This window comes from Athene cunicularia, assembly GCF_003259725.1.
Source record: "Athene cunicularia isolate RWA chromosome 1 unlocalized genomic scaffold, athCun1 chr1_part1, whole genome shotgun sequence".
Taxonomy (NCBI): domain Eukaryota; kingdom Metazoa; phylum Chordata; class Aves; order Strigiformes; family Strigidae; genus Athene; species Athene cunicularia.
The window spans coordinates 13036613-13064302 of record NW_020799091.1 but is presented as its reverse complement, the minus strand read 5'-3'; the positions used below and the strand labels follow the sequence as shown (position 1 = coordinate 13064302).

The 27690-nt window shown below is 37.7% G+C and overlaps 1 protein-coding gene across 1 annotated transcript in view; it reads right to left on the bottom strand.

Moving 5' to 3' along the window:
* ARHGAP42 (Rho GTPase activating protein 42) overlaps nucleotides 1-27690 on the bottom strand; it is a 140260-nt gene that overhangs the window by 101095 nt on the left and 11475 nt on the right. Inside the window, exon 3 of the mRNA XM_026854282.1 lies at nucleotides 14229-14290. Within this exon, the coding sequence (XP_026710083.1) occupies nucleotides 14229-14290 (62 nt within the window). The remainder of the gene's footprint in view (nucleotides 1-14228; nucleotides 14291-27690) is intronic.

The following is a 27690-nucleotide window of genomic DNA, read 5'->3' as shown; positions in this document are numbered from 1 at the left end:
AGACATATATATATAAATTCTATTCCTTTTCATGGTAGTCATTACTGTGACAAGTATTATTCTTGGTCTGTCATTTTGGGAACAGGCACCTTGGATGTAGGATGTATCTGATGTATGTCCATCATATTCACATCATATTAGCAAGTTTCCATTTATGAAAGTCTCACAAGGATCACACAGAACGTTACTACTGCTACTGCTTAAAACACAAAATGTGTGCACCTCAATATATATTTGGTAAACACATGTCAATCCACAAACACTCTAGAGCTCAGACCTTAGAAGTGGATTCTGTCTTCAGAGATGGTTTGAAACACAGAATCACAGAATCATCTAGGTTGGAAAGGACCCTGGAAATCATCTTGTCCAACCGTTCGCCTAGCACAGTTCTCACCTACAGCATATCCTTAAGCTCTAAATCGGCCCTACTCTTGAACACCTCCAGGGATGAGGACTCCACCACCTCCCTGGGCAGCCCATTCCAACACCTAACAGCCCCTTATGGAAAGAAATGCTTCCTAATATCCAGTCTGAACCTTCCCTAATGCAACTTGAGGCCATTCCCTCTTGTCCTGTCGCTTTCTACTAGGCTAAAGAGACTCATCCCCAGCTCTCTGCACCCTCCTTTCAGGTAGCTGTAGAGGGTGATGAGGTCTCCCCTCAGCCTCCTCTTCTCCAGACTAAACCCCCCCAGTTCCCTCAGCCGCTCCCCGTACGACCTGTGCTCCAGACCCTGCACCAGCTCCATTGCCCTTCTCTGGACACACTCGAGTCATTCAATGTCCTTTTTGGAGTGAGGGGCCCAAAACTGAACACAGGAATCGAGGGGCAGCCTCACCAGTGCCAAGCACAGGGGTCAGATCCCTTCCCTGTCCCTGCTGGCCACGCCAGTGCTGACACAAGCCAGGATGCCATTGGCCTTCTTGGCCCCCTGGGCACACTGCTGGCTCCTGTTCAGCCGGCTGTCAATCACCCCCCCAGGTCCCTCTCTGACTGGTAGCTCTCCAGCCACTCCTCCCCAAGCCTGTAGCGCTGCTGGGGGTTGTTGTGGCCCAAGGGCAGCCCCCAGCATTTGGCCTCATTGAAACTCCTCCAGTTGGGCTCAGACAGGCTCCAGCCTGTCCAGGTCTCTCTGCAGAGCCTCCCTACCCTCGAGCAGATCAACACTCCCACCCAACTGGGTGTCATCTGCAAACTGACTGAGGGTGCACTCGATCCCCTCGTCTAGATCATCAATAAAGATGTTAAACAGGAGTGGCCCCAAAACCGAGCCCTGGGGGACACCACTCGTGACCGGCCACCAACTGGATTTAACTCCGTTTACCACAATGCTCTTTGAATAAATATTCAAAGTGTGAAATCTGTGCTAGTTACAAAATTCGTTCCCAAACGTGGTGAGGTAAAAAGCTTCAGAATGTGACAAAGATAGGCTCATACACACTGAGCACAATACGAAGCAATGTAGGCCTATGAACTCATCAAAAACCTCATAATTTTTCCCCTTCGCCTTCTTATTTATTTTGCAACTCCTATTCATTGAGCTCTGTTTCAAATTAAAGAATGGTAGCTTGACAGGCAAGATGAACAATTCAGACTGAAAGTGATCTTAACTACTGCTCTACCTACTTAATTTTTTAGCAGTCCATGTGATCACTTCTGTGTGAGGTAAAGATGCTCTATCAGTGGCTAAGTGGTGGCTACAGGGACTAAGCAGCTGTGTATGCATCAGTTTATTAGCAGTCACATAATACCTACCTGCTGGTCTTACTGAGCGTGACTGTGACCAATCTGTGCAACCTTCCGGCACAAAAATGAATTTTCATCTTCACAGACACTGCAGGTCTCCATGGGTCAATTCCAGTAACTGCAAAAATGGGGTTAATAGCTACTAAACTCTACTATCTACTACTATTAGGAATCATTTTGCATTATACTGTGCAGCTGCTGTGAAATAAAACACTGAGAAAGGCAGCCTGATAGTTAAATGCTTTGCCTCTGTGCCATGTCTGTTTCTTGACACAAGAGCCATGGCAGTATCCAAACAATCCACTATTCCTTATCTCTCCAGCGCCAACAGAAACAACACCACTCCAAATCACTGTTAAAAAAAAAAAAAAATAAAATTGGTGCTGAGGAAACTAGTTATTTGAAGAGATGAGTGTAATTGGAAGTTGTACTTTGTTTTAACAACTATTTCATGAATGAACATGTCCAGGCATAAAGCCAAAATCAGCCGAGCTGTTTGTAATGGTACTATGCCCAGTAACTCTTAACTCCAAGACTGGAAGTATGTATCCTTTCAGGAAACAAAAGCACGTGTACGAAAAATTATATTTTCTGAAGAAGGGTAGGTTACCCATAGATTTGAGCTGTTCAGAGAAAAATGAACTTTTATAGGTACAGGATTCATCAAAAAAAAAAAAAAATCTTTCAATACATCCATGCTACGGACAGCATGAACTCTGTGTGTATAGTGTTCTGGTATCCCAGCTGAAGTGTGAAGAGTAAATTAGAAATGTGCAATGTAGCTGTTCAGGCTAATTCCTTACAAACACAGGAAAAGGTATGATGTTCCTTTAAAAAACAGGCATAACTATAAACAAACTAATATGAAAATACAATACATGATGTTAGAAAAATGTATTTCATACTGTGAAATACAATTTTATAGATGCATACATACAAAACTTTACTGATAGCTGACACACAGAAAAATGTTCAGAGGTTATTTAAGCCTCAAATGCTGAAGAATTATAATTTAGAAGGTTCTGCCAATTGTAAGTGGTGAAAGTTCAAAATGAATGTGTTTGGAACATTACACAAAATTAAGAAAGGAATGTGAGACATGGAATGACATGTCATGACAAGACATTTAGAGCAAAAGGGCTAGAAGTAGTATCAGATATGGGTTTCTTAGTCTTTTTCTCTTTCATGCAAATATGACTAACAATATAAATCAATTTAGAAAGCTCTCATTTAGTCTGTAAAAAGATCTCAACATAGTGTAAGATCCAGCTTAGGAGGAGAGAATGCTTTCTTTAAAGGTAGCCTTTTACTGAAGGACATGTACCCAAAGAAGCAGCTCTCACTACCAGAGTCCATGGCCCCATCTTTCTGCAGGACCATGTGCCATGGCTTTTTGCTATAATTTCCTTTTACCACCAGAAAAATAACCTCTTTCCTTGACCACAACTAGCTGTAACAGTAGGTCTGCAACAAACATTTCACTAAGAACTAGATTTGTAGGCGTTTATTTTGGTGACCATGCTAGCTTAAGCAGAGTTTGGGGATCTTGCATTGCTTCTTCATGCTCTGACTTCTTCCTTCGCCCTCTGTTGTGATGGTGAAACAGTTTATGGCAACATGGTTGAAAAATAACCAGTAAAAATTTTGGTTTGTTTTGCTTTTAGCCATATAAGTTTTCTGAAGTGGGTACATAATAAACTAGCACTGCTGCCAAAAAAAGCCAGGCAAAACTATTAAACTGGTTTAGTCTTAGTTCAAAGTAAAAGCACTCACTCAGGAAGATGCATTTAAGAAATTTTGTCAAAGTAACAATAATTGAAGCTTCTACAGACATTTGAAAAGAATAATAAAATTAATCTAAGTGTTCTGCAAACCTTAAGACAACATCTCAATGAGAACCTTTCAAAGAAAACATTTCTGTGTGTATCACTGCTGTGGGCCCATGCAGACTACACAGTTTCCCAAAAGGAGAATATCTCCCTCTCCTGTGAAAAGGTGGGTTTTTTTTCTGTTAGTGTGTGTTTGTTTTAAATAAAGGCATCTTTGTTTCTACATAACCTTTGGTACATAAACCGTTTGCGTGTTCCATTTTTAATCACATTTCCCAGGTTACTGAATAAGAAAAACAAATATAAGGGCTTCAAATTATTCCGGAGATCAGACTAAACAAAGAAAAAAAATTTTTTTGACAAAAAAAAAGGTTGTTTGTAGGCATGAAGTACCTTTTCTCATACTACTGGAAGAAGTGCAAATAAATTCAGAATCCATTAAAAAAAGTTAAGAATGTGGTAGATTGTCAGGTACCAGCATGTACTGACGTTATGACAAGCTAATAATGGGTATAGCACATGCTCTCTGATACGAGCAACTCCATTCTCTCCTGCTGCTGTGACAAAATAAATGCATAAAATTTAATAAAGTCTATAAGTTTGACTGATCCAGCAAAACCCAGGTTCCTTTAAAATACTAATTTAGAAGTGTAAACATCTTTCTCTGTCAATAGTCATCTGAGAAGACATTTGGTTAGTGACTGTGTTGAAAGTCAAAGCATCTACAAGCATTACTGTGAAGACTAAAATGTCATTAAAATAAAATCCTTCCAGCAATGCTACTCAGTGAACGCGTCTCAAAACATTTTGGGAAGTTACTGTCCTCTAAGGCAAGATTGCACGCACTGAAACACAGGAAACATGGAATGAGTATATGAAATCAATAACAAATCAGTTTTATAAAATGAGAAGTAGCAAGCAGCTTTCCAACTAACCCCTCATTTTGCACTTTTATTGAAGGGAGGATTTAATCTCTCTGTCCCTTGATGATACTCTTCAAAATTGGGGATGTCAAGCAATCTCATTCTGTGAATGTGCTCTCCCAACTGAAAAATGCTGCAAAGCAAACCAGAAATTTTCAGAAATTTGTCCATGCGGTACTGTTTTACTGACTGGATTTCAATAATCACTTCCTATTCCTATTGCATTCACTGCTGATTAGTCAATTAAGCACTGCAAAGAATGTTACTAAGGCACTAAGCCAGCTCACCAGGACACTGTAAAAATCATGGGACTGTTTAGAGCAAGCTGTTAAAACTTTTAATAAAATGCTACATAGTCCAAAGATTAAAGATTCCTTGTAATCATTTTATATTGTAATAAGGAGCAATCATCTTAACACCTTCCTAGTCAGTTCATAGGGAGGTAAATGCAAATACAAGCACCCTGAATATAAAAAGCAGGAGAAACTGTAACAGTTAACTGATTCAATTACAGTAATCTACAGTGTGGTACTCCTGCAACACACACTGTATTTTAAAAATAAATTGATTTTCTTTATTGCCATTTTCTGCAGAAAACTAAAGAGCAAATATGATGAGGATACTAATTATCAAAGCCTTCTTACTAAGGCTTTGTATACTGGTTGTATAAGTTGTTATAAGTACATGAACGTTAAGTACTGTAAACAAGGACCATAGCTAGTGAAGCCCCTTATCTCCACTCCCCATTCCTTTCCTCTTCATAATCATCCCAGGTCCTACTTACAGTCTCTCGGCCCTATCAAGAAAGACAAGTGCTCCCTGCTTGATGCCAGCTAACCAACCAACACAAACCAGCAGAGATCAATGTTACCAGATCTACACTTTCAAACCTCTGAAAAAAATGTGTACTACAAGAAAATAACTATGTCACAATTTGACTTTATGACAATTATCTTGGAAAACATCAAAGTGTTTCTAAAATTAGTCAGATGGCTTTTTGCCTCAACTGGTAGGTTCACAAGGCAATGGAATTATCTAGGACCAAGCTGAGCAGGACGGGGTAACAAAAGGCTTTGCATATGCTACAGTTCTTCACTGTGGACATTCATATCAATAAGAAAAAAATCACATTTTCAAAGGAAAAAAAAAAAAAAAAGATAAAGCTGCTAAGAAACACTGTAAAATATGAACAGTAGGTGCTCTGTTAACTTCAACATCATCATAAAACTCTGAGTAAATTCTGTATTAATGGCATTACCCCGTCATAGCAAAATGATTCTAGAAATACCTTCTGCAAAGCTAAAGAAAACAGGGACCTGTATTTTCATCCCAGATGCCAACAGATGAGCAGTAACATGGATGTGAGAGGACTAATTGCAAATAGTTTCTAGTGAGATAAGTTTGATCTTTTAAATATTATCATAATCAAATGTCACAGGATTATTTCATTTTTAAACGTATTAATTAGAACTATTCTTTAAACAAATTAGGAAGGTACCAAGAATAAAACTGGAAAGTAACACTAAGAGGTCTATATGCATTCCTAGACAATTATTTGAGAAAATTACAGAAGCTGATGCAGTGGCATCTGGAAGTACAGAGCATTAGCTGGCTCTAAGAGCACCCATAATTTTATCTCCAAATTGTCTGGCCTAGTATTTGTTTTTCATATGGGGAAAGTTCAGAAATGTCCATGCGTACATACAGATGTTCGATGTTAAACTACATTAATGATAACAGAACATGAGCTGTTTACTTTTATTACTCTGTTGTGGTTTTTTTTTTGTTGTTGTTTTTTTTTTTTTAATTGAGCACAAATGCTAAGAAACATTCACTGAACATGTATATGTTTGTATTTGAGTGAGTGGTGCAGAGAAAGATAGCAAACAGGATTCCTTCTAGCCCAAGACACAGCAAGGGGGAAAGCTGCATTGTGAGTTCTCCCTCAACAAGAACACACAAGAGGATCACATTGCAGATCTGCTCTCTAGGAAGCCTGCTTGAGAGAAATATGCCTATTGCTTCTTGACTTCATTTATCAGTTACAGTGGTCACAGATTAACATCTGAAAGGAAGTGAAGGTATAGTTCCAGTATCTTTTTGATAGCAATTATATCAAGGAAATTTCTATCTCCTTGATAGAAATTCTGGCCCAGAAAGTCATCATTTTCCTTGCATGCACTGAAGTAAAGGGAAGGAAGGACCTGCAGAAAGTCAGGGCTAAAGGAATTATTTTTTCCAGCTGGATCACTTATCCAGTTATGTTCACTACACAGTCACACAAACACTTGCACCAACACAACAGGGAAGACTTGACATTTTCTTAAAGGCTCTAAGAAATACTCTACAAATAGGCAATTAGTATGAATACAAAAACATTCCTCTAGGTGTGGCTGAACTACATTGAGTAACCTCCAAATTTTTACACTGGCAGTAGTTGGGACACAAAGCTGACTCAGATATTGGGGCAGGAAGCTGGTTCTGAAAACTATTTATTTATTAGTTAGCATTTTCTGTACCACAGTTCCTCCAATCATTCCAGAGCTAAAACAGCAGAAAACCATACACTGCTGCTGACTACATCCTCTCTCTTCTGCAGTAATTTCCAAAGCTAACAGGCAAAAGTCTCAGCTAAATGGTATTATACAGTTTAAATCTGAGAATTCATATTATATTAGGTAAAGTAATGAAAAACCCTATTTTTCTCCACAAAACTGAAAAACAGAAGCAAAAATTATTTTATAAATGAAAATAAATGGAATAAATTAGTATCTTCAACAAAATTGAAGATTCACCTAGATTAACCATCCAGAATGTAAAAATTCACACAAATCCCAAAGAAAAACATATGCACACACTGTCAGTAAATAACTTTCAAAGTATCTACTTAAGTCTGACATTAACCGGAAAGTTCCTATTTCTTTATACACACTCCATAATGCAAGTCTAGGCTCGAAAAATGTAAATTACTACAGTGTACATGCAACCATATGTTAGACAAATTTCTCCTGATAGACAAAACTAACTCTTCTAACAGTTTGGGATCAAATTCCTGGAGGACAAAAAGGAAGCAGGAAGACAGTGAGGCTGAAGATAATCTACTAAACTCTCCAATACTAGAAAGTGTCCATGGCCTGTCTGAAAACTTCCAGGAGCAATTTACAATAAAAAGTGATGACACAGCAACCACCAATCTCTGCACTCTGAAGCACAGCTGTCCTTAAATATTGTAGGTGAGTCTTTCTTCTAGCAGAGCTCAAAAGGGTAGCTGCTTTTAGAAGCAGTTAGTCTCGACCAGTCCTTTAGACCCCAATTTCTCTTTCATAGAAGGCAAAAGAGGACTAGGCCATAATCTACTGATGCATGATGCACTGCTCTACTCTGCAGATCCTTCCTGTCCACTTCCAGGCATGAAAAAATTAAGCTGGTGGGGACACAGAGATTTGGCACTGATACCTTTAACTCTGAATACAGAATAAAATCCCTAGTGATGAGTTGTTTTTTATTTTGTATTTTTCATCCGTTTATCACAGCATTTGCAAATAGTAGCTCAGATCAGGAAGTGAAGCAGGAAAGTCTCTGATATAAAGCAATGGGGGAACTGGGCAGCAAGCAGGGTTATTGGTGGCATTTAAAGTGAGACTTAAAATGTTTGTTTTGATCAGTTCTTAGGAAGTAAGACTGACAGTTGTATCAGCAAGGAGAAAAAAATAAAAGGAAAAAAAGAAAAAAAAATTCCTTTCAAGGGCTGAAGTGTTAACCTGTTGCTGAGGACTTGCAGGTCTGATCTGCCAAAAATTTTAAAGGGTGCTGAGATATATCATTGCAACCAATGAACCCCAGGCCTCCAAATAACACTGATCTAATTTGTTTGAACTAAAGCTACTGAAAGAGCCCTCCTTGCAGACAGTCTCTTCTCATCCTGAGCTTCCAAGTTTCTAGCCTTCCTTCTTTTTGTCTACCTCTGTATCTTTTCCAGTCTACATGTTTTCAGACCAGAAACGCATATAGCAAGTATTCAAAATGAGGGTTCACCAAAAAGGTTTATGAAGGCATGTGACTTGTTTTCAATAATTTTCCCAATGATTTCTAAAACATAGCTTGACTGCCAGTCGACCGTAAGCTGATGGTCTAAACAAAATAAATTGGAAAATAGTGATTTTTTGAAAGGTTTTGTTATCATGCAGAATTCCATTTACCAAATAACTGATTTCTTCTGCAGAATTTAGTAACAAATATTAGCTTAATATACCTGAGATAGGAAGAAGAAAAGGGGAAGAAAATAATAATTAAGTGTAAAGATAATTTTTATAACTAAAAAAATATTCCATGATGATTTCTACTGCTCCTTGTTCACTAGAAAGCTCAGTTACTTAGCAATGGGTATTTCTAAATTACTAGTCTGATGTACAAATTCAGAAAGTCTTTCCAAAGACTATAACAACAGTACATGCTACTTTAATTGCTCAATAGGATATGTACAGCCCATCTTAAGTGTAAGAAAAAAAACACCCCACTCCCCTCAAACAGCTTTAAGGTGCTTTTTAATTAATTTAAAACAGAAAAAAGGTGGGGGACAACACAAACAAACAAACAGTCTTAATTGCAAAGAGAAGAAACCCTCTTATTTGTGATAGTGTTCCTTCACTTGCAGTAATATGCTTTCACAAAGTCTCCTTGCAGTCAGGTTCCTACCCAAAGAGATTAATTTAAATGCCAAAATTGGTGTGAGAGGTGAAGAGCACTGAAAGTACTTAACCAAGTATATGAAAACATCACCATACACTATTTTTTGTCATTTTAAGAGGAAGCCCATGTGAAACAAAATGCGAGGTGTGTGCTCTGCGGTCTCAGGGTGCTAGCATACGTGATTTTATGATTTCTACCTTTTATAAACTGAGTAATAAACAGCACCTGTGAATAGAAGACTGCTTATGCTTCTTATGTAATCTGTAACCCACTTCACATTATAGGGAAAAGGTTAATACCGCTCAATAACATGCTGTGTCCTTTGGTATCTGATTTTATGTACCATTCCATGGATAGCTGGTTTTAACAGTTCATTAATTTTTCTTCAAGTTCAGCTTTTGAAACTGAGTATTTTGATGCTTCCCTTGGAAGCAGATGGCATCAGACCCCTTGTATGAGGGCAAATACCCACAATGAGAACATCCAGTTAATATAAAAAGTCCACAACAATGAGATACTCTCTGAAGCATGAAGATTATGAAATACAAAGAGACAGATGTTACAAACAAAAATATTCAAGGAACATAGTGCACAGTTATCCACTTCAGAACTTTTGCAGTATCCCCTGAAGTACTTAATATTGGTCAGGAATTGAAAGTAACCATACACTTCTCACTGATTCATGATGCCAGAGAGCAGAGCTCTGGGACCGTTCATCATTTGCCAGCAACCCATAAAAACTTGGGTAAATAGCAAGGAATGTAACATTTAAGAAACCCCATTTCATTTTGGGACATAGTAAACTTTCAAAAATAATCAGGGAGTTACATTCATGGTAACACACAAGAGAACACATTCAATGCTTCAAACTGATAGGTGATCTCAAGGAAGAGGAAATCAGTAGCACGAACCAATTCACCTATTCTTATGTCAACAATGCATAATCCTATGAAAGGAAAAGGAATTAGTATTTTATATCATTCCCAGTACATTTTCTGTTTGTTGAAAAGTTTACTAACAATATCAAACGAGTCAGAAACATAAATAATGCATGAATTTCTAAAATAAAATAGTATATCACTTAACAGAAACAATGTAAATTCAGCAAGAGCAGAAGGAAAGTATTATTTTAAGTAAGTTCCCTTGACAGAGATCTAAATATTCATATGAAATTAAATTGCAGCATCTTTACTGTTCCCTAATAATCACTGGGAAATAGAGGTCATTATTTAACATTCCCTGGTGGTTTCTTGCTGAAATCATTGGAAAGGCAATGAGGACGAATCTTTTTATCCTACTCACTCTAGTTGTAAAACCCAAGAGTCAGAGCTCTTTGGTTGGTTTTTTTTTAAATGAACCATTTACCAACAGCATCATTAAATTAACATCACCATGAAATGATAGATACCAAACATAAGGCTGCATATCATAAAAAAGGTGTCTTATGAATTACTTTTTCCTTTCGTGGGTTTTTCAGGGGAAATGCTTGATGCATGACCTCTGGTTTATCTGAGACTACTACTCAATTTTTAGCATCATGAAATAAAAGACAAGGATAAAAGAAACTGAATTACAATAATCATAATGTTATTACTGCTGCCAATAATAATGGGTTCAAATCTTTAGACAACAGTATATTTATGTGATATACAGTTTTACTTAACCCTGCACTTCAGTGTTTTTCCCAGTGATACTGTTCATATCTTGTTTCATTAGCTTCTACTAAAGAAAACAAAAATGAACTCCTTTCGGTTCTTTATGCAAGAAAGACAGAAGACTTGCTATGCACCTCTCAAACTATTTCCTTGACCACTGGAAACAATTTATACATTCAGTGGGCAAGCACTCCAAAACTCTGGATTCACCAAAACAAAAAAAATATTTTCACTTATGAAGAATTTAATAGGCATTAGATGAGAAATAAATTGGTGATATGAATATATACTTTCCCAATTCAATTCAGATTGATGAACTCGTGTATGCTCATAAATTAATAACATAAAATTCAAGGCAGGGAAACAAGATAATTAGCTGGTTAAGTAAAATTAACATCTGTCATTCCATATTCCTGTACATTCAGCATTTGCTGATACAATACTGTCTTGAACTGTCACACACTTCAAGAACAAAAAGGAAGTTGTAATGGTATGATGAAGTCTCAACAGTACAGAACTTTTTCTTCAAGCCTTCTACAAAATGTCAAATAGAACAAGCTTTTTTTTAAAAAAAAAAACAAAAACAAAAAACAAAAAACCCCAAGATTTCTCTTTTAATGAAGAAGTAAAGGAAACAAAATTCTTAAAGACCAGCATGACCTGTCTCAAGCTTTCCAGTCTGCTGAAATCTTTTAGTAAAATCGTCATTCATTTGCAGATTGGCTGGCTTGAAGTGCTTCCAGCAGAGGAATGAAAACGTACGCATAATGGTCCATCATTCCTCAGAAATAAGCAAAAAAAGTTTTGAAGAATTCATAGCTAAATTAAAAGTTTATCGAGCAGAAAACTCTTACTACTAGCAATCTGTTCAGCATATAACATGGCACACTGATCCTCATAGGGACCCCTGGCTTCTATGATGGCATGCAGAAAACTGCAGTAAGAGAACTGGAGAATAAGAAACAGAGTGGGGCTATTTCAAACTCAGAGAAAAGCTGGATGCAAATTATTTCCAATCAAGACCAGCTTCTCCACAAATGAATATTATGTGCCACTTTGTTTATAATAATTTGATGATTGCATTCTACTAAACTTACAGCCATTTGTAAAATACTTTTCCATGAGACTGAAATCTTAACCAAGTTTCTGACCCTGCATTGGGATCCACCAGCTCAGCTATACAATCCACGTATTCCCCCTGAAGCCAATCAGAGAGGGACCTGGGGGTGTTGATTGACAGCCGGCTGAACAGGAGCCAGCAGTGTGCCCAGGGGGCCAAGAAGGCCAGTGGCATCCTGGCTTGTGTCAGCATTAGCGTGGCCAGCAGGGACAGGGAAGGGATCTGACCCCTGTACTCGGCACTGGTGAGGCCGCCCCTCGATTCCTGGGTTCAGTTTTGGGCCCCTCACTACAAAAAGAATGACTCGAGCGTGTCCAGAGAAGGGCAACGGAGCTGGTGCAGGGTCTGGAGCACAGGTCATACGGGGAGCGGCTGAGGGAACTGGGGGGGTTTAGTCTGGAGAAGAGGAGGCTGAGGGGAGACCTCATCGCCCTCTACAGCTCCCTGAAAGGAGGGTGCAGAAAGCTGGGGATGAGTCTCTTCAACCAAGTAATAAGCAAAAGGACAAGAGGGAAGGGACTCAAGTTGCTCCAGGGAAGGTTTAGACTGGATATTAGGAAGCATTTCTTTCCAGAAGGGGTTGTTGGGCATTGGAATGGGCTGCCCAGGGAGGTGGTGGAGTCCCCATCACTGGAGGCGTTTAAGAGGAGAGCTGACATAGAGCTGAAGGATATGGTGTAGGTGAGAACGGTCCAGTGTTAGGACTGGATGATCTTCAAGGTCTTCTCCAACCTAGACAATTCTGTGATTCTGTATCTATCCAACTAGTCTTTTTTTCACTTAAAATTAATGGATTTTCCCCATTTTACTCTAATGGCCTTCCTACAAGATAAAAGTAAAATATTGTATAGAAAGATCAAATTATAAACCACAGAGAGGCCAGGAACTTCTAAAAGTGAAAAAGGGAGTGACTTCTCCAAGAATAAAAAAGAAAGATAAAATAAAGGGAAACATGTATACTTACTATGAAAGAGTAACCAGTTTTGAAAACTAAAACCTTCACCTATTCATTGCTTTTCCTTTTTCCATTAGTTCACTCACAATAATCTTCAAGCTAAACTGGAAAACCAATACTTTGAAACACTGTTTAACAAAGCAATTAGTAACTACTAGTAAACATCTGTTAAGGTTGTAAGTACTGAACAGTCACCTCCCTCTTCCATCTATCCAGGAAAAAAGACTTAGCATGAAACAAAACTTCTGCATTTTTACAGGTTCAGCTGATATTAACTATGCAACTGTACAATATAAATCCTTGATTTTGCCACTCTGGAATATTTATGTAAACAGAAATAGCAGGAGACAATTCTACAGTTACATACTCCTAGGAATAAGAGAACTTTGGAATAAGAGAACTTTATGTAAACCTCTTCCTGGATTAATAAATTTGTTCCAATCTGAGTCAGAAAATTCTTTTCCTCACCTCCCTAAGTACTCATAAGAGGAAGGAAAACCATAACAGACATAGTCATTGGATGGATCTGAGCTAGTTAAACTTTCACAGTATTTAAAAATCCCCCAATTGAGGTTAATCCTTACCTCACTTCTTTATACATGATTGATTTCCAAGAATGAAAAAAAAAAGTAGTTTCATTGCTTATGCGGATTTTTAAAAGTATTTGTACAAGAATACACTTAAAATTTCTTTAACAAAGCTACATCTGAATAAAAATACAAATGAAAGCATACTCTAGTTTCATCAGTATGGAAGCAAAAGAAGTAAGAATACCACACAAAGGACAAATCTGACAAGTCTGATCTATAAAGTATTCTGCAAGAGTTTCGCAGGGGTAATGAATTTGTTTTTTCTTCTTACCACTTATTTATCACATTCAAGGATTACTAGTATACATTCTCTGGACAACACTCGAAAAGTATTCAATTAAATATAAATACCAATATCAATCTACATTTCCGCTGTAAGCTTTTTGTTTACAGTTTATTGCTGTGCCTTATGACTAGTAAGACAAGATGCGGCAAAGGTACAGCCGTTATTTTGGGGTGGGGAGCAGAGAGGGAGGAAGTTGTGAGAAAACAGTTATTAAATCGATGCAAAAGTATGTCACTGAAACTCCATTAAAAATTGCTGCAGTCTGTGCAAGCACATTTCTGGCGTTATAAAATTTCAAGTGATTCTCATTAAATACTTAACATCTACCGCACAAATAAAAAAAATAAAAACAGCACTTCAGGAAGAACAGGAAAAAAGTGTACCATTTTATATAGAAAGAGGTCCAATGAAACATATTATTGCCAGCAAACTTACCAGTCGTCTCCTCTCCTCTTCAACAGCAATCAGGAGCCGAGCAAACTCTTTCAGTGACTGGGCTGAAAAGAAAACAAAGAAAAAACAGGTCCTGGTCAAAATTATATTTTAAGACCAAATGAGTCCATTATCTGGATTGAAGCTGAAGTGTTAAGATACTCTTCTTATATTGTCCTTCACTGAAATTTTAGTCATTAAATGAGACACAGACTGAAGCAAGCAGCAGGTCAAGAACAGGTAAAAAACAAAGGAAAATAATCTGAGTCTTAATAGTTGTGTATATAAAAAAGAAATTTTTAAATGGCATATGGCAAACTGATTTTCCTGAAATGTGCAAAGATCACTCTCGAAACAAAGAATTCTACAATCAGCCACAAAATTTACTTTAGCATGCTAGGAGCAGAAAGAAAATGCAAAGAAAATTACTGAGTTTCTCCTATTAAAGTGCAGCAACAAATATTTGCAAGAACTATGAAAAAAAATCAGGTAAAAATTTGAAAGTCAACATATTAGAAGAAATGCATTATGCCAACTGTTTATGTTTAGCAGCTCTTTGGCTTTACGTTTTACAAGGACAAGCTCTCAGGTGACAAGAGCACATGACTGGTTTGTAAGAAAGCTTTTAATTCTGTTACAGCTGTGAGAGAGTCATTGCTCAAAACTGCCTTCAAATGTAAGTCAAAGGGCTATAGCAGATGTCAACAGAAACATAAAAGTATCAACCCGTAAGAGAAGGCAAGAAAGGGGAAAACATTCCAAAAACTCTTAAGGCTTCATTCTCATGTAAGCAAGTGGTGTAAATCTCTCTAGAAAAATCTTTCTATTTATATTACTTTCTTAAGGGCATATGGGTTATTCAGAATTCAGCATCACAGTTCCACAGACAAAAATGCCAGAGAAGAAGCATGTGAAAACAGCTAAGTAGCAATTCTTATTTTATCCTGATGCATCTGGCAGTAATTGCTGCCAATGACAGGATGCTGAATTTCATGGTTTAAAGCTCTGATATCAGAATGCAGATTCATAAATCATATAGCTTGTCACAATAAACTTGAGGCAACCTAAATAATCTTTTAAAGAGGAAAAACAAGGAAACAAAGCCTGTGGAATTTTTCAAAAGACTAGGTTTGAAAAAGTCTTCAGTGTTAATCAACATATACTGCTGAGGGTATGCTAATAGAACCCTTGTCCTCTTAGCTGGTTTTGCATCTTCTTAGGTGTTTTTACAAAATGTCAGTCTCCAATAATAGGGCTTCATCACCTCTCAACTTCCCTGCAAGATTTAAGGAAAAAAAGCTTTTCTAGAGTATCTGCTACATTGCAGTACCTTCTAAGAGGGAAGCAGTATCTAGCTTGCCTTAACTGCCTTGTCATCATTCACAAATTGCTGTTTAGTTTTTAGACCATTGCCAAATAATTTTTATCCTTTATCCCACTTGAACCTTACAGAGGTCACCCTTGCATTCTTCTTGCTTTCTTTTAACTTTTACAGCTGAGGAACACTTTTCTGTTTGTTATACTTTCTTCTGCAAGACTTTAGATAGCCTATTTTTTTGCAATTGCAATGCTATACCTGCATATCTTGACCCCTAAGTCATTCTTTGCTGACAAATTACTTTTTCCTTTTATTACTCATGAGCATTTTGTTTAGTCCAAATACACCTGTTAAGTTTTATGTTAATCCAGTTGGATTTGAGCCTTTTTGTTTAATATTTTTTTCCTGAGAACATAAACACCAGAAAATTTTGCCACTTTTAAGTAAAATAAATTCTAAGCCTCCTGCGCAAACTTCTGAAATCCTCAATCTAGACTTAGCAGCTGAGCCTTTCAGTTACTTACTAGTTCAGCCTTAGAGTTAAATCTTGATATCAAGACCTTAGTTTGATATAATGAGATGATGAACTGACTGGTTAAGTTACCTGATAAGGTATCTGTTGAGTGTTACATTCAAGAATATCTGTGTACCCATTACGAAACCCTGAAAATTAAATAAACAATGAGCCAAACATATGACAAAACTATTTCTTATTTTCACATTGATATTCCCTAAAATTTAAGAAGAAACTACCCTTGGCTGCAGAAAACAGGACAGAGACAGTTCATCCCTTGCACATGTGGCAGAATGATTTCTTTACCTACCATTAGAAAATATTTAATATTTTCAAATAAACTAGATAAACATATTGTTTGAATTTTATTACCTATTCAGGGAATTAGGATGCACTTCAGAAAAACATCTGACTTTCTAGTAAAGCCAGCAAGAAAAATTGTTTCCAGATTATTTCAGTGGAATAATGGTCATTTTTAACCACAAGATGATGTGTTACTGCAGTCACATGTTAAAACTCCATTTCCCCTCCTTTTTTCACTTTTTTACTGTGGAGTCACTCACAATGACAGAACTATTTCAAGGAGAAATGATCACAATGAGCATTGCATCTTTATGAAGCCAGCAGATCCAGAACCTACTGAAATTTAGGTTTCCCCTATCCACATAAAGCCTTATGGTACTCTTCAGTTTCTGATCACATCATTAAAACTTTCTTTAACACAACAAAGGCTCATGTAACCTTTTTTCTTCATGATCTGCAGTAAGAAAGTTAACACTTTACACCTTGCAGCAGCCAAGCACAAACACTGTCAGTTCCCAGCCCCAAGGTATAGACAGATTTTTATCTAAATCAAATAGAAAGAGTCGGGGACAGGCAGGTAAAAGAAATACAGTTACAAAGACAAAAAAATATTCTCTCTGGTCAGGCAATATTCATAATTTTAGGAGCAAAAACATAGTAAAGGAAGAACGGCAGGAAGCAGAAACTGGGCAGAAAGATGACTGGAAACTGCAAGTAGGAAGAAAGTAAAACCAATCCAGTAAAAGGAGCTTTTGATTAATCTTCCTAATTTCAGGGTTGATCCAGTGGGTTTTTTACTTTCAGAGTCGAAACTTCTGCTTAGGATTTAAATAAAACCAGAACAGATAGAGAAAAATCTATAAAAATATGTTCTGTAAGTGTGCAAATCAAGATTTTCCTCAATGTTTAACACTAATATAAAGGTACTAAACACATCACCTACACAGCATCTCAGCTGAAGACTGAGAAGCTGTCTCCATCTTCTCTTCCACATTGCCTCACCTTTGGGGGAGATTATAAAGGTAAAAGTTTCACTAAAAAAAACAAAATTTACACTATTCATCAGCACAACGACAAATCATTCCCTTGATCCTAGAGATACTTTCATTGCAGAGACATCTTGTCATCAATACTGACCATGCCTTCACTATTCATTGCCCTGGTCAAAGCCACAGAGTGTCCTTTTCCAGCTCAGGAGGTGCATGGGGAGAACAAGTGCACTGTGTAATTCAGACAATAATGAAGGATGCATGCCCAGTATACAGACAGAGCTTCAGCAACATGGACATCTATGGTGACCCCACTGGCTCTTCTGCCCTTGCAATGGCACCACATAACGTCAAAAAAATGCTTTACCACCACCAGCTGTCCTACAATACCAATGAGTATCACAGTACTTCCGAATATTCTTACACCCTTCTTCCCATACAACTCCCGCTCAGCCTGACCTCATTAAAAACCAGGGTCTGTTCCCAGAGAACTTCATCTGTGCCAGAAGCCGCAGTGGGAGGTGGTAAATGGAAGGGAAGGCCACCCTTGCTCCTCTTTTCCCAGCATACACTTCTCCCTCCCCTCTTTTCCCACAGCCCCCTCTGGTTGCAAACAGGTGACAGCTCTGCCTAACCTGGGGACTGGGCCGGGCAGACGGAGGGATACACAGGGCAAAGCTCACTGTGGGGTGTCAGGACTCCCCAGGACTGTTCACCTCTAGGGCCTCTGGACATCCCTGGAGAGCTGGACAGCGGCCTTGGTCCCCTCAAACTGGGCCTCCTCCATGAACTTCAGCAGGATTATGAGGCACACAGTACACACACCTGATTTTGAATTCCCAGCTCTCAACATGAAGCAATTATTTCAAAAATAATAATCTGAGGTGCTTTTCCATAGTTAAAAACCTGAAGATACCCATTCTTAAAAAGGTAAAAAAGAAGACCCAGGGAACTATGGGCCAGTCAGTCTCACCTCTGTATCATGCAAGATCACAGAGCACACCCTCCTGAAAACTGTGCTAGGGCATACGGAAAATAAGGAGGTGACTGGTGACAGCCAACATGGCTTCACTAAGGGCAGATCATGCCTGACAAATTTGGTGGCCTTCTACAATGGAGTTACAGAATTAGTGGAGAAGGGAAGAGCAATGGACATCATCTACCTGGACTTGTGCAAAGCATCTGACACTGTCCCACATGACATGCTTGTCTCTAAACTGGAGAGACACGGATTTGATGGATGGACCACTCAGTGGATAACGAATTGGCCGGATGCTTGGACTCAAAAGAGTTGCGGTCAACGGCTCCACATCCAAGTGGAGAGCAGTGATGAGTGGTGTTCCTCAGGGATCGCTACTAGGACCGGTGCTGTTTAACATCTTTGTGGGCAGCATGGACAGTGGGACCAAGTGCACCCTCAGCAAGTTTGCTGATGACACCAAGCTGTGTGGTGTGGTCGACATGGTGGAGGGCAAGGATGTGCAATCCAGAGGGACCTGGCCAGGCTGGAGAGGTGGGCCTGTGCAAACCTCATGAAGTTCAACAAGGCCAAGTACAAGGTCCTGCACATGGGTCAGGGCAATCCCAAGCACAAATACAAGCTGGGTGATGAGTGGATGGAGAGCAGGACTGCAGAGAAAGACATGGGAGCATTGGTGGATGAAAATATTGACTATGATCCAGCAACATGCACTCACAGCCCAGAAAGCCCACCCTATCCTAGGCTACATCACAAGAAGTGTGGCCAGCAGGTCGAGGGAGGGGATTCTCCCCCTCTGGTCCACTCTCATGAAACCTCACCTGGAGTACCGTATCCACCTTATGGCTCCCAACATAACAGGGATCATCTACCTGCTTGAGAGAGTCCAGAGGATGGCCACAAAGATAATCAGCGGGCTGGAGCACTCTCCTTATGACAACAGGCTAAGAGGGTTGGGGTTGTTCAGCCTGGAGAAGAGAGGGCTCCAGGAAGACCTTATAGCAGCCTTCCAGTACTTAAAGGGGGCTACAGGAAAGATGGGGAGGGACTCTTTATCAGGAAATGTAGTGACAGGACAGTTTTAAACTGAAAAAGGGCAGATTTAGATTAGCTATAAGGAAGGAATTCTTTGCTGTGAGGGTGGTGAGACACTGGCACAGGTTGCCCAGAGCAGCTGTGGCTGCCCCCTCCCTGGCAGTGTTCAAGGCCAGGTTGGACGGGGCTTTGAGCAACCTGGGCTAGTGGAAAGTGTCCCTGCCCATGGCAGGGGGCTGGAACTAGACCATCTTTAAGGTCCCTTCCAATCCAAACTGTTCTATGATTTTAAGACTTAAAAATCAGACCTAGTTGTGTCATATGCAGCCCATTGTTGTCTGTCAACAAGCCCAGGAATTAGACATAGGCCTCACAATCTTTTCTTACTAATGCTGCAACATTTTATTTTTCTCCCCTTCTTTTTAATCCAAATATACACAGAAGAAATAAAGTGAACTTTGTAAACAGAAAAGGGGGTGGGGAGAGGAAGAGTCAACTATTTTACAAGAGGAAATGTCATGAGAATGTGCTGATAAGAAATTAATTCTGAAAATATACCAATAAAGTACAATATGTAACCTAACTGAATTATTGAATTATTTTCAAAAAGCATTATTGTTATTGGTAGGACATTTTAAACAAAAAAAGTACTGCCTTAATACTTTTAAGTCATTAGGAGATACTTGCTTACAAAACCCAAACAGTTTCACAGTCTGCTTTTTATTTAAGGGCTATTCAAAGGATTTGTAAGATACACTTGCATCATGATGGAAGTGATGCTTGTGAAAAGCAACACCCAGCAAGTAAAAACAATTGTATATGTACCCAGCTGTAGACTTGTAGTCTCATTCATCACAAATAAAAGAGGTTGCCAAACTGTTTTCTCTGGAGTGTTCCCAACCCAGCAATTATTTGCTCCAAAATTTAAAAAAAAAAAAAAAAAAAAAAAGCTCCCATTCCTTTATTTAAAAAACCCCTACCTCTATTTTTAATTGAAAATGTTTTTAGTAATTTGCTTCATAAGGAAGCAAACTAACAGTACCAACAGCTTAAACCTTAACGGTGTAGATCAACAATATCTTTTATCCAAAAGATGTGTTTCATTTGGTTTTTTATCCCTATCATTTCAAACACATGGTACAACTCCACAAACAACTATACTCACATAATCAAAAGAGAACTGAAGATAGTGTAGGACTAAGTGAATGAAGAAGAATTTTTAAAAGACAGAAATTTATTTAGCTGAATTTAGAGAATACATTATTAAAAATACACCTCATTTATGCTCTAGAATTCTTGCTTATTACATTAAAATTAACCCAGTAGTTCATAAGAAAAAATAAATAATATGTGCTTAATAAACTTTATGAAGTTTTTGTTATATACTTGTGTAGAGAATGTATCACCTTAAACCAGCATGATATGGGTATTATTGAAGCTACTCTATCAATAATTGTCTTAATACTGAAGAGTATAGTGTTAACCTGTACTACTAAATGTTACATACAATAAAAAGGAAAGCATCATTTATGAAACCTAGAAGTAATTTTATATGATACTGAATACAAAGACAAAGCCAAGTTTGGAAGGTAATGTTTAACCTGAGATAGAATGGAAAGTTACCATGGAAGACAGAATAAAAATAAATGTTCTTCACTGTGAAACAGACTGTTAAACTTATTCTTTCACATGCAGTCTTAATGCGTAGGGAACTTTTAAATACTCTGAAGTACACTAAATGACATTTTATAGTATTCTAAGCAGGTATCACCACTATCTTCAAATATGTGAATGCCAGCATCAAAAAAAAAATATACATACAGAAATGTTATTTGCTTTTATGGCATCTTGCTGTAGAAGAGGCAAAAATGTGCAAGCCTGTCAGAGATTTCCTTAGATCTTCCTGATCTGACTGGGGAAATACCAGGACTGTGCTGTACGTTGCTCCCAACACACTCTGGCAGGAAGGTCAATCAAGTACATCCTCTCTCCCGAATTGGTCATATCTAGCATAGACGTGCAGGCTCTGAATTCATGCTGGAGCACGAACTTCAACTAAAGCCTACAAGGGAGTTTTTCCCAGTAATACATTACCAAATCAGAATTCAAGATGGATCTAAGACCCATAAGGAAAGTTCCTAAGGATTAACACTTGTTTAATAGACTTCAGTGACAGAAAGCAGAATAAATGTAAGATCCTTGAGTTTTGGGAGAAGTGAGTTTCTTTTCTAATTCTAAAATGAAAGTAAATATATTATTAAACAGTTACTAATTCACAGACATGCTGCCAGAGTTTTTAATGATTAGCATTATCTGAAGCCACAAGTGCTATTTCAAGCGGTTTTTTAAAAAATCCACATCATCAACTAAAATTTCCATCCTTCTTTCTGTGGCTTTAAACTGTATTAAAAAACTATGGGGGGTGAAGGAGGGGAAGTAGGACAAGAAGAGCAACAGATGGTTTCCTGATCAGACAGAAAAATCACAAATTTCAGCTTAACACTGATAGGCCACCACAAGCAGTTGGAATAAAAAAAACCAGTACTCTGCTTTCTCAGTACTTTCCACCTAACAAGAACTGTGGATGTTGTAAATGCCACACAGGACCTGTAGTGTGTGTCTGAAGGTAGCTAACCTGAATGTCTCAAAATGTCACCACTACGGTAGATTTTCAACATGACAAAATGTAAATCCAAAGGAGGACTGTCTTGAAATAAGGCTCCCAAAGTCTTGCATTCTCTTTATCTTCCAATATCTTGGCTATGAATTTAAATATAGCCTTATCTTATACAACACAGATTTCCTTTACCACGGTCACAGCCTGGATCGAATTTTTAACAATTCTTTTTCTTCCTTTTTTTTTCCATGGAATAAAGCCTATAAAACATTAAGATTTCACTATTACCTACAGCTTTAAATGGAATACAATTTAGGCCAAAGGGAACAAGCTGCAGGATCAACACCTTAGTCTGCAAACTGAAGTAAAGAATAATTTTGAAATTTATAAATATTTCATAACCAATGTTGACTGGGCTTGAGTACTGCTGTAATATAATTAAATAAAATAGTAGTGTAAGACAACTGCATCATATTCCTACAGAAAACAGATGTTTTGGGAATTTTTAAACAGATTTTCAGAAAAGCTGTATTTGGACAAGTATGTGTCTGCTAAATCTTCCCAATTATTGCTCAGGTTATCATTTTTCATTGGCTGCTGCTATTTCCTCTGCCACTTTTACCCTAGGTCTGCTTCCCTCACTTTCCAAGTGGCAACATTTTTTGAGAAACTTCAGTTTAGAAGACTGAGATCAATACCGTAAGCAATATTTACTGGGAAAACAGAAGAGAAGACCAAAGAAAGGGAGAGGAGGGCAGGATTTGCAACTGTTGTTTTTCTTACCAATTTCATTCTCTTCTGGGTTTCATTCCCAAGATATTAGAGGAAACAGAGTAAGTTCTTTCTTTTGTTTAGGTTTAAAATACTATTGCTTTGGTATTTATGTAAATTCCAGTTTGTAAGCTAAGAGAATGTCAAATGTGCTTCAACTTTAAGCTGAGTATTGGCGTCAAAAGACACACTATGTTAGAAGCTTCCACTGTGGGCAAAGAAGTTAGAATAGCAAGATAATGGTTTGTTCCTTTCTTCATGGGGTTTCAGTCTCCTTTGCATTTGGAAAATGAATATTGGATGAGCTGCCTTATCCTCCATTTGGTTTCTTTTACTTCCCTAATCCGGGTATCAGATTTTATGGATCTGTAATAAGGACCTCATGCATTCCTTTAGTCTGTGTTTACATTTACCACAACCTCCATGAGAACAGGGAAAAAAAAAGCTATTTGTACCTTCCTATAATACAATGAAATGTACTTCTGGTAGTAAAAGACATGGGTGGAAGCAAAGATTCAAGTGCACAGGTTTTAAAATTACATGGAAATACCCTGACAGACACTCTCAAACTGACAGCAAATTCTGCCAGCAGACAGTGGTTTAAATTCACAGCCCCAATAACCACAAATTTCCTTTAAGGCTTCCATCATGGGAAGGTACACAAAGGTAGAGGCAGCTCTGTGAAGTCTGGACTGTTCTTGCGATAGAATCAAGACATACTCAGAGCAAAGTGAAGCAGTTTCTTAGTATTTGCTCCATAATTAATTGTAAGTAAACTCTGCAAGGGCTTAATCCAATGCTTTTTTATCGATTAGTACCACAATCTTTCAGATTTTGAAGCAATTTCTACCTAATGCAGACTCTGAACTTTCAAAAAAAAAAAAAAAAAAAAAAAAAAAAAAAAAAAAAAAAAAAAAAAAAGGCTACTATTGCTGTAAGAGTTAGATCCTCCCAGGGAACACAACTTAACACTGGTAATTTTGTTTCCTGTAGCAAATTCCCACCTTGAACTGTGAGGAAAGGTATGTTGCCATATTTTTTCAATTCTTGAAAATAAGTGTGCTACCTTACAAAAATAAATCCAAATTTGCAAAAAAAATCCATTATTCATCAGAAAGAAAAAGGATGGGTAAGAGACAAAGAGATGAAAAATGCCTGGTTTAAAACTTCTGCAAAGAAATTTCACCAATGAGAAAGCAAGAAAAACGACAAAATTAAGACTTCTATGTCCAAATTTATGTTTCAAGGACTACATATTGTTCTCCAAATATGATCACATCTTCCACAATATAATGGCAAGCAGAGAACTTTATCAGAGCACAGTTACTAAAATCTGTGTATCTAAGAGCAAACAAAACCCAACGCTTCTCTCTACTTCCTTTTAGTTAAAGCACTGTAAACTCAGAGTATATACGGTTATATTTTGTCCTCTACATCATAATTTGGAGCATATTGGCTCTTTGCAGTATTAGGACAGAGAGATAGTAATTAGTGTCCCAAATTTCACATGAAGACAAAACCAGCAATCACAGATTCAGTAAGTCTCCCCGGTTTACGGCATTCAATCCCTATATGTGTTTTAAGAAGTGTTCCCATGAACAGATGTTAAAAAGCCCTGCCACTGCTGACCATACACCAGGCACAAGTATTTTCCCTGACCAGTCTTCTGGGTTTTGTTGCACTGTAAAGGCAAGACGCACCAGAAGAAGAGGCCAGCAAGTTCCACAGTGACAATGAAACCTCCTGTTTAAGCACAATATACATGTGCCTCAACATGCAGACTAATATGTGAACCATATAAGGCAACAAATCAAGATCTAATCTTAATCAAAGCCCAAAGCTTTGCAAGATGTGTTTGCAAGTACAGTATAATATGTACATACCCTATTAGGCAACTGGAATTTTAACTCAGAAGTATTTTCATCTTGCAATACTTAATGAGCAAATATAGCAAGGTATTTTATGAAGTTTTTTTTTCTAAACATATGTAAAGCATAAAATGTAGGGCTGCTATAGAAGTAAAAATCCTTTTCCGCATTACAGAATTTTATTGAAACAAACCTTTGTCAGCATAGCTATCTAAATCCAGTTGCAAACAGTATTACACTCAAGAATTCTTTGCTATAAAAAGTAGCTATTGTGTCATAAATATTTAAACAAACAAATATAAGCCTTGTACAAAAGTTAAAACAATGTTTTGAGCCAAGACATTTACATTTTCCACTCCACTCCTTTTTAACAAAAGTCTACAAAAAAGCTACATGTTTCTATACAAACTAATAAGATTTGCAAGAAAGTCAGGTTATCTAGAATTTCCAGATCCACTGTCAGCACTTGTCTAACACAATACTTGGAGAGATAACCTTAAGACACACAATTTAAATAAATCCAATTACTTGACTTAATATCAGTAAATTGCCATGCCCTACTCATGCAGAACCTCACACAGCAAATACAAGTAGAAAATTCTAAATGGATAAAACAAGGGCAAAACATTTCCTAGAGTCCTGAAAGATTTTTAAAGTTTATAATGGTTGTGTACCCCACAGTATGTTAGTGCAAAAAGAACGAAAACAAACCCACACCAAACAATCAGTCAAATACCACCACCACACTTTTAACACTTTACTAAAAAAAAAATCAGCTGCAATATATCTACCCTGTGTTAGTGTTTCAGCTATGATTATAAAAGAAGCAAACATTTTGAAAACATGTAATTCAATTTGGAAATTTATCTATCTTCTGCAGCATAAGTTCTTCAACACAATTCTTCCAATACAACACCTCTCTATACAGCATCTTTCCCAAAAGGCAGCATCCTGAAGTGCCAGCAGAAACATTTTAAATTATCTAAGTAATTTCTTCCATTTTGTTAGGAACACTGAACTGAATGGCTCTCCCAGGCAGTCACTTGCTCTCACATAACACTATATGAAAACTCTTCCACAAATTAGTAAATCACTTTTTTTTTTTTTGGTCTCTCCCTATCCTTCTACACTTCTGTGAAGGAGAGGAGGTTTTGGGACTAGCCAGAAAAAAAATCTATTTTCACCATGTGCTCACAGAACAAAGAGATAATGGTTTTAGACAAGTGGTCATTAAGACATACTTCATCTCTATGCCACGACAAAATAAGGTTTAAAATTATTGTATTTGCCGAAGAGAAACCAGCCTCTGTTTCCACCTGATGGAGCCAAATGCACAGCAGTTATGCTGAGCTACATGGCTACACAGCTCAGCAGGGTGTGTCAAACAATATTCAATACATTATCTTTTGTCCAACAGGTATGAAGTGATCTTAAAATGCTTCTGGAGACCTACTTTGAAACCCTAGCAGCTTGAACTGGTGCCCATTGAAACTAACCGTATAACTTCCTATACTGTAAAAGTCCATTTAATCCAAATAATCTTTACCGTAAACTGTTAACCATTGACTTGAACAGATCAGTCTTCTCAAGAGTTGACTGATAACCACAATCTGTCAGAGGAAGAACAAATTTAAAAACCATGGAATATTCAGAAATCGATAAGATCAAAGGGGATTCTGGTTAAATCAGAGATTCTTCCAATTCTCTCCTGCTCTCCTTTGCTCCTCACCCCCCCACAGTCCCACTAGAAATAACCATGATATAAAGTGACTATGAATACAAATCTTTCATTCTAAGAAAACAATTGCTACTTCATGTTCAAGGTTTTTTTAACAGCTGAATAACAAGACAACGTGGGAAATAACCAGTGAGCAACATACACCATATTAAGCTGCAAAAGTAATATTCAAACCTTGCATTCCATAAACAAAGGAGCAAGAAGTAATTATGACTACATTTCAGGCTTGCCAATGCCCGATTCTTCAGAGGCACATCCATATTTTAAATGAAGGGAAAAAACCTGATATTTCAATCTTTCCAGCTGTACAAACCCGACTTGTGTGTGGCTTTTTGTGGGTGCTAAAATAGGGGAAGTAGAGGGAAAAGCAGTGTATTCAGAATGCAGCTGAGAATCATTAATACTGTGGTTTTTTATTTGTAAAACCTAGTGCATTTATTACTTCAATGGAGAAACACTTTAATTAAGAAAAATATCACTAAATGCTTCAACAAATGTTACATTTGCTGTAATTGCTTTGTTGAATTTAGGCCTACAAAGGGATCAAGGACTTCCTCTTCTTAAAACTCTAATCTATACTATGGATTTTGTTTTTGGAAAGCACAAATTCTTCATCTTATTAGCTCAAACCTGAAGATGAGTATCTTAAAGCTGAGTCGATAAAACCATTACCTGTTTTTCAAAACAGGTGCCTACTGCTCAAGAAGTATACTAACTTGACAACTCTGAAGTGTTACGCCTTTTTACTAGAAGTGTATTATGTGCAGCAACAGTACATACCAGTTATTTTCAAACCAATTCTGTAAGGCAATTCTCTAGTCCCCAGACTGTCTCCCCACAAGCATTCATACTTCCACTGGGATGCCCAACTCTAGAAATAACAAAAGCTAAGTGATGAAGGAAGAAGATGATGAATGTTGAAGGCATGGAATGAGGACAATAAAGTAGAATGCATCTACAAGAGCCTAGAAGATCAAACTATTAATAAGGGACACAACAGATACTTCAGGTTGATCCATCGGTGGCATGGAATTGACTACGTGTCTACTTGGCTGTTTGTATCAAATGTCTCATTTGATTTCCTTAGCAGAATCAACCAGGACCACCAAAGCTATTGCTGTCTATTGCCTGTCTCAACCTCTTCCTGTAAACAGCATGAGCTCCACAGCAAGTGGCAGTCCAAGACACCACAGTTTGCAGTCCAATATAATAAAATGAACTAGCATGAATTTTAGATTCCCTTAGCACACCAGGATGGAAACTGCAGTGACTCTGGAGAGCTCCTACTTCACATGCAGCTACTCCTGCCACAGAAGAAGGGTAGAACAGACAG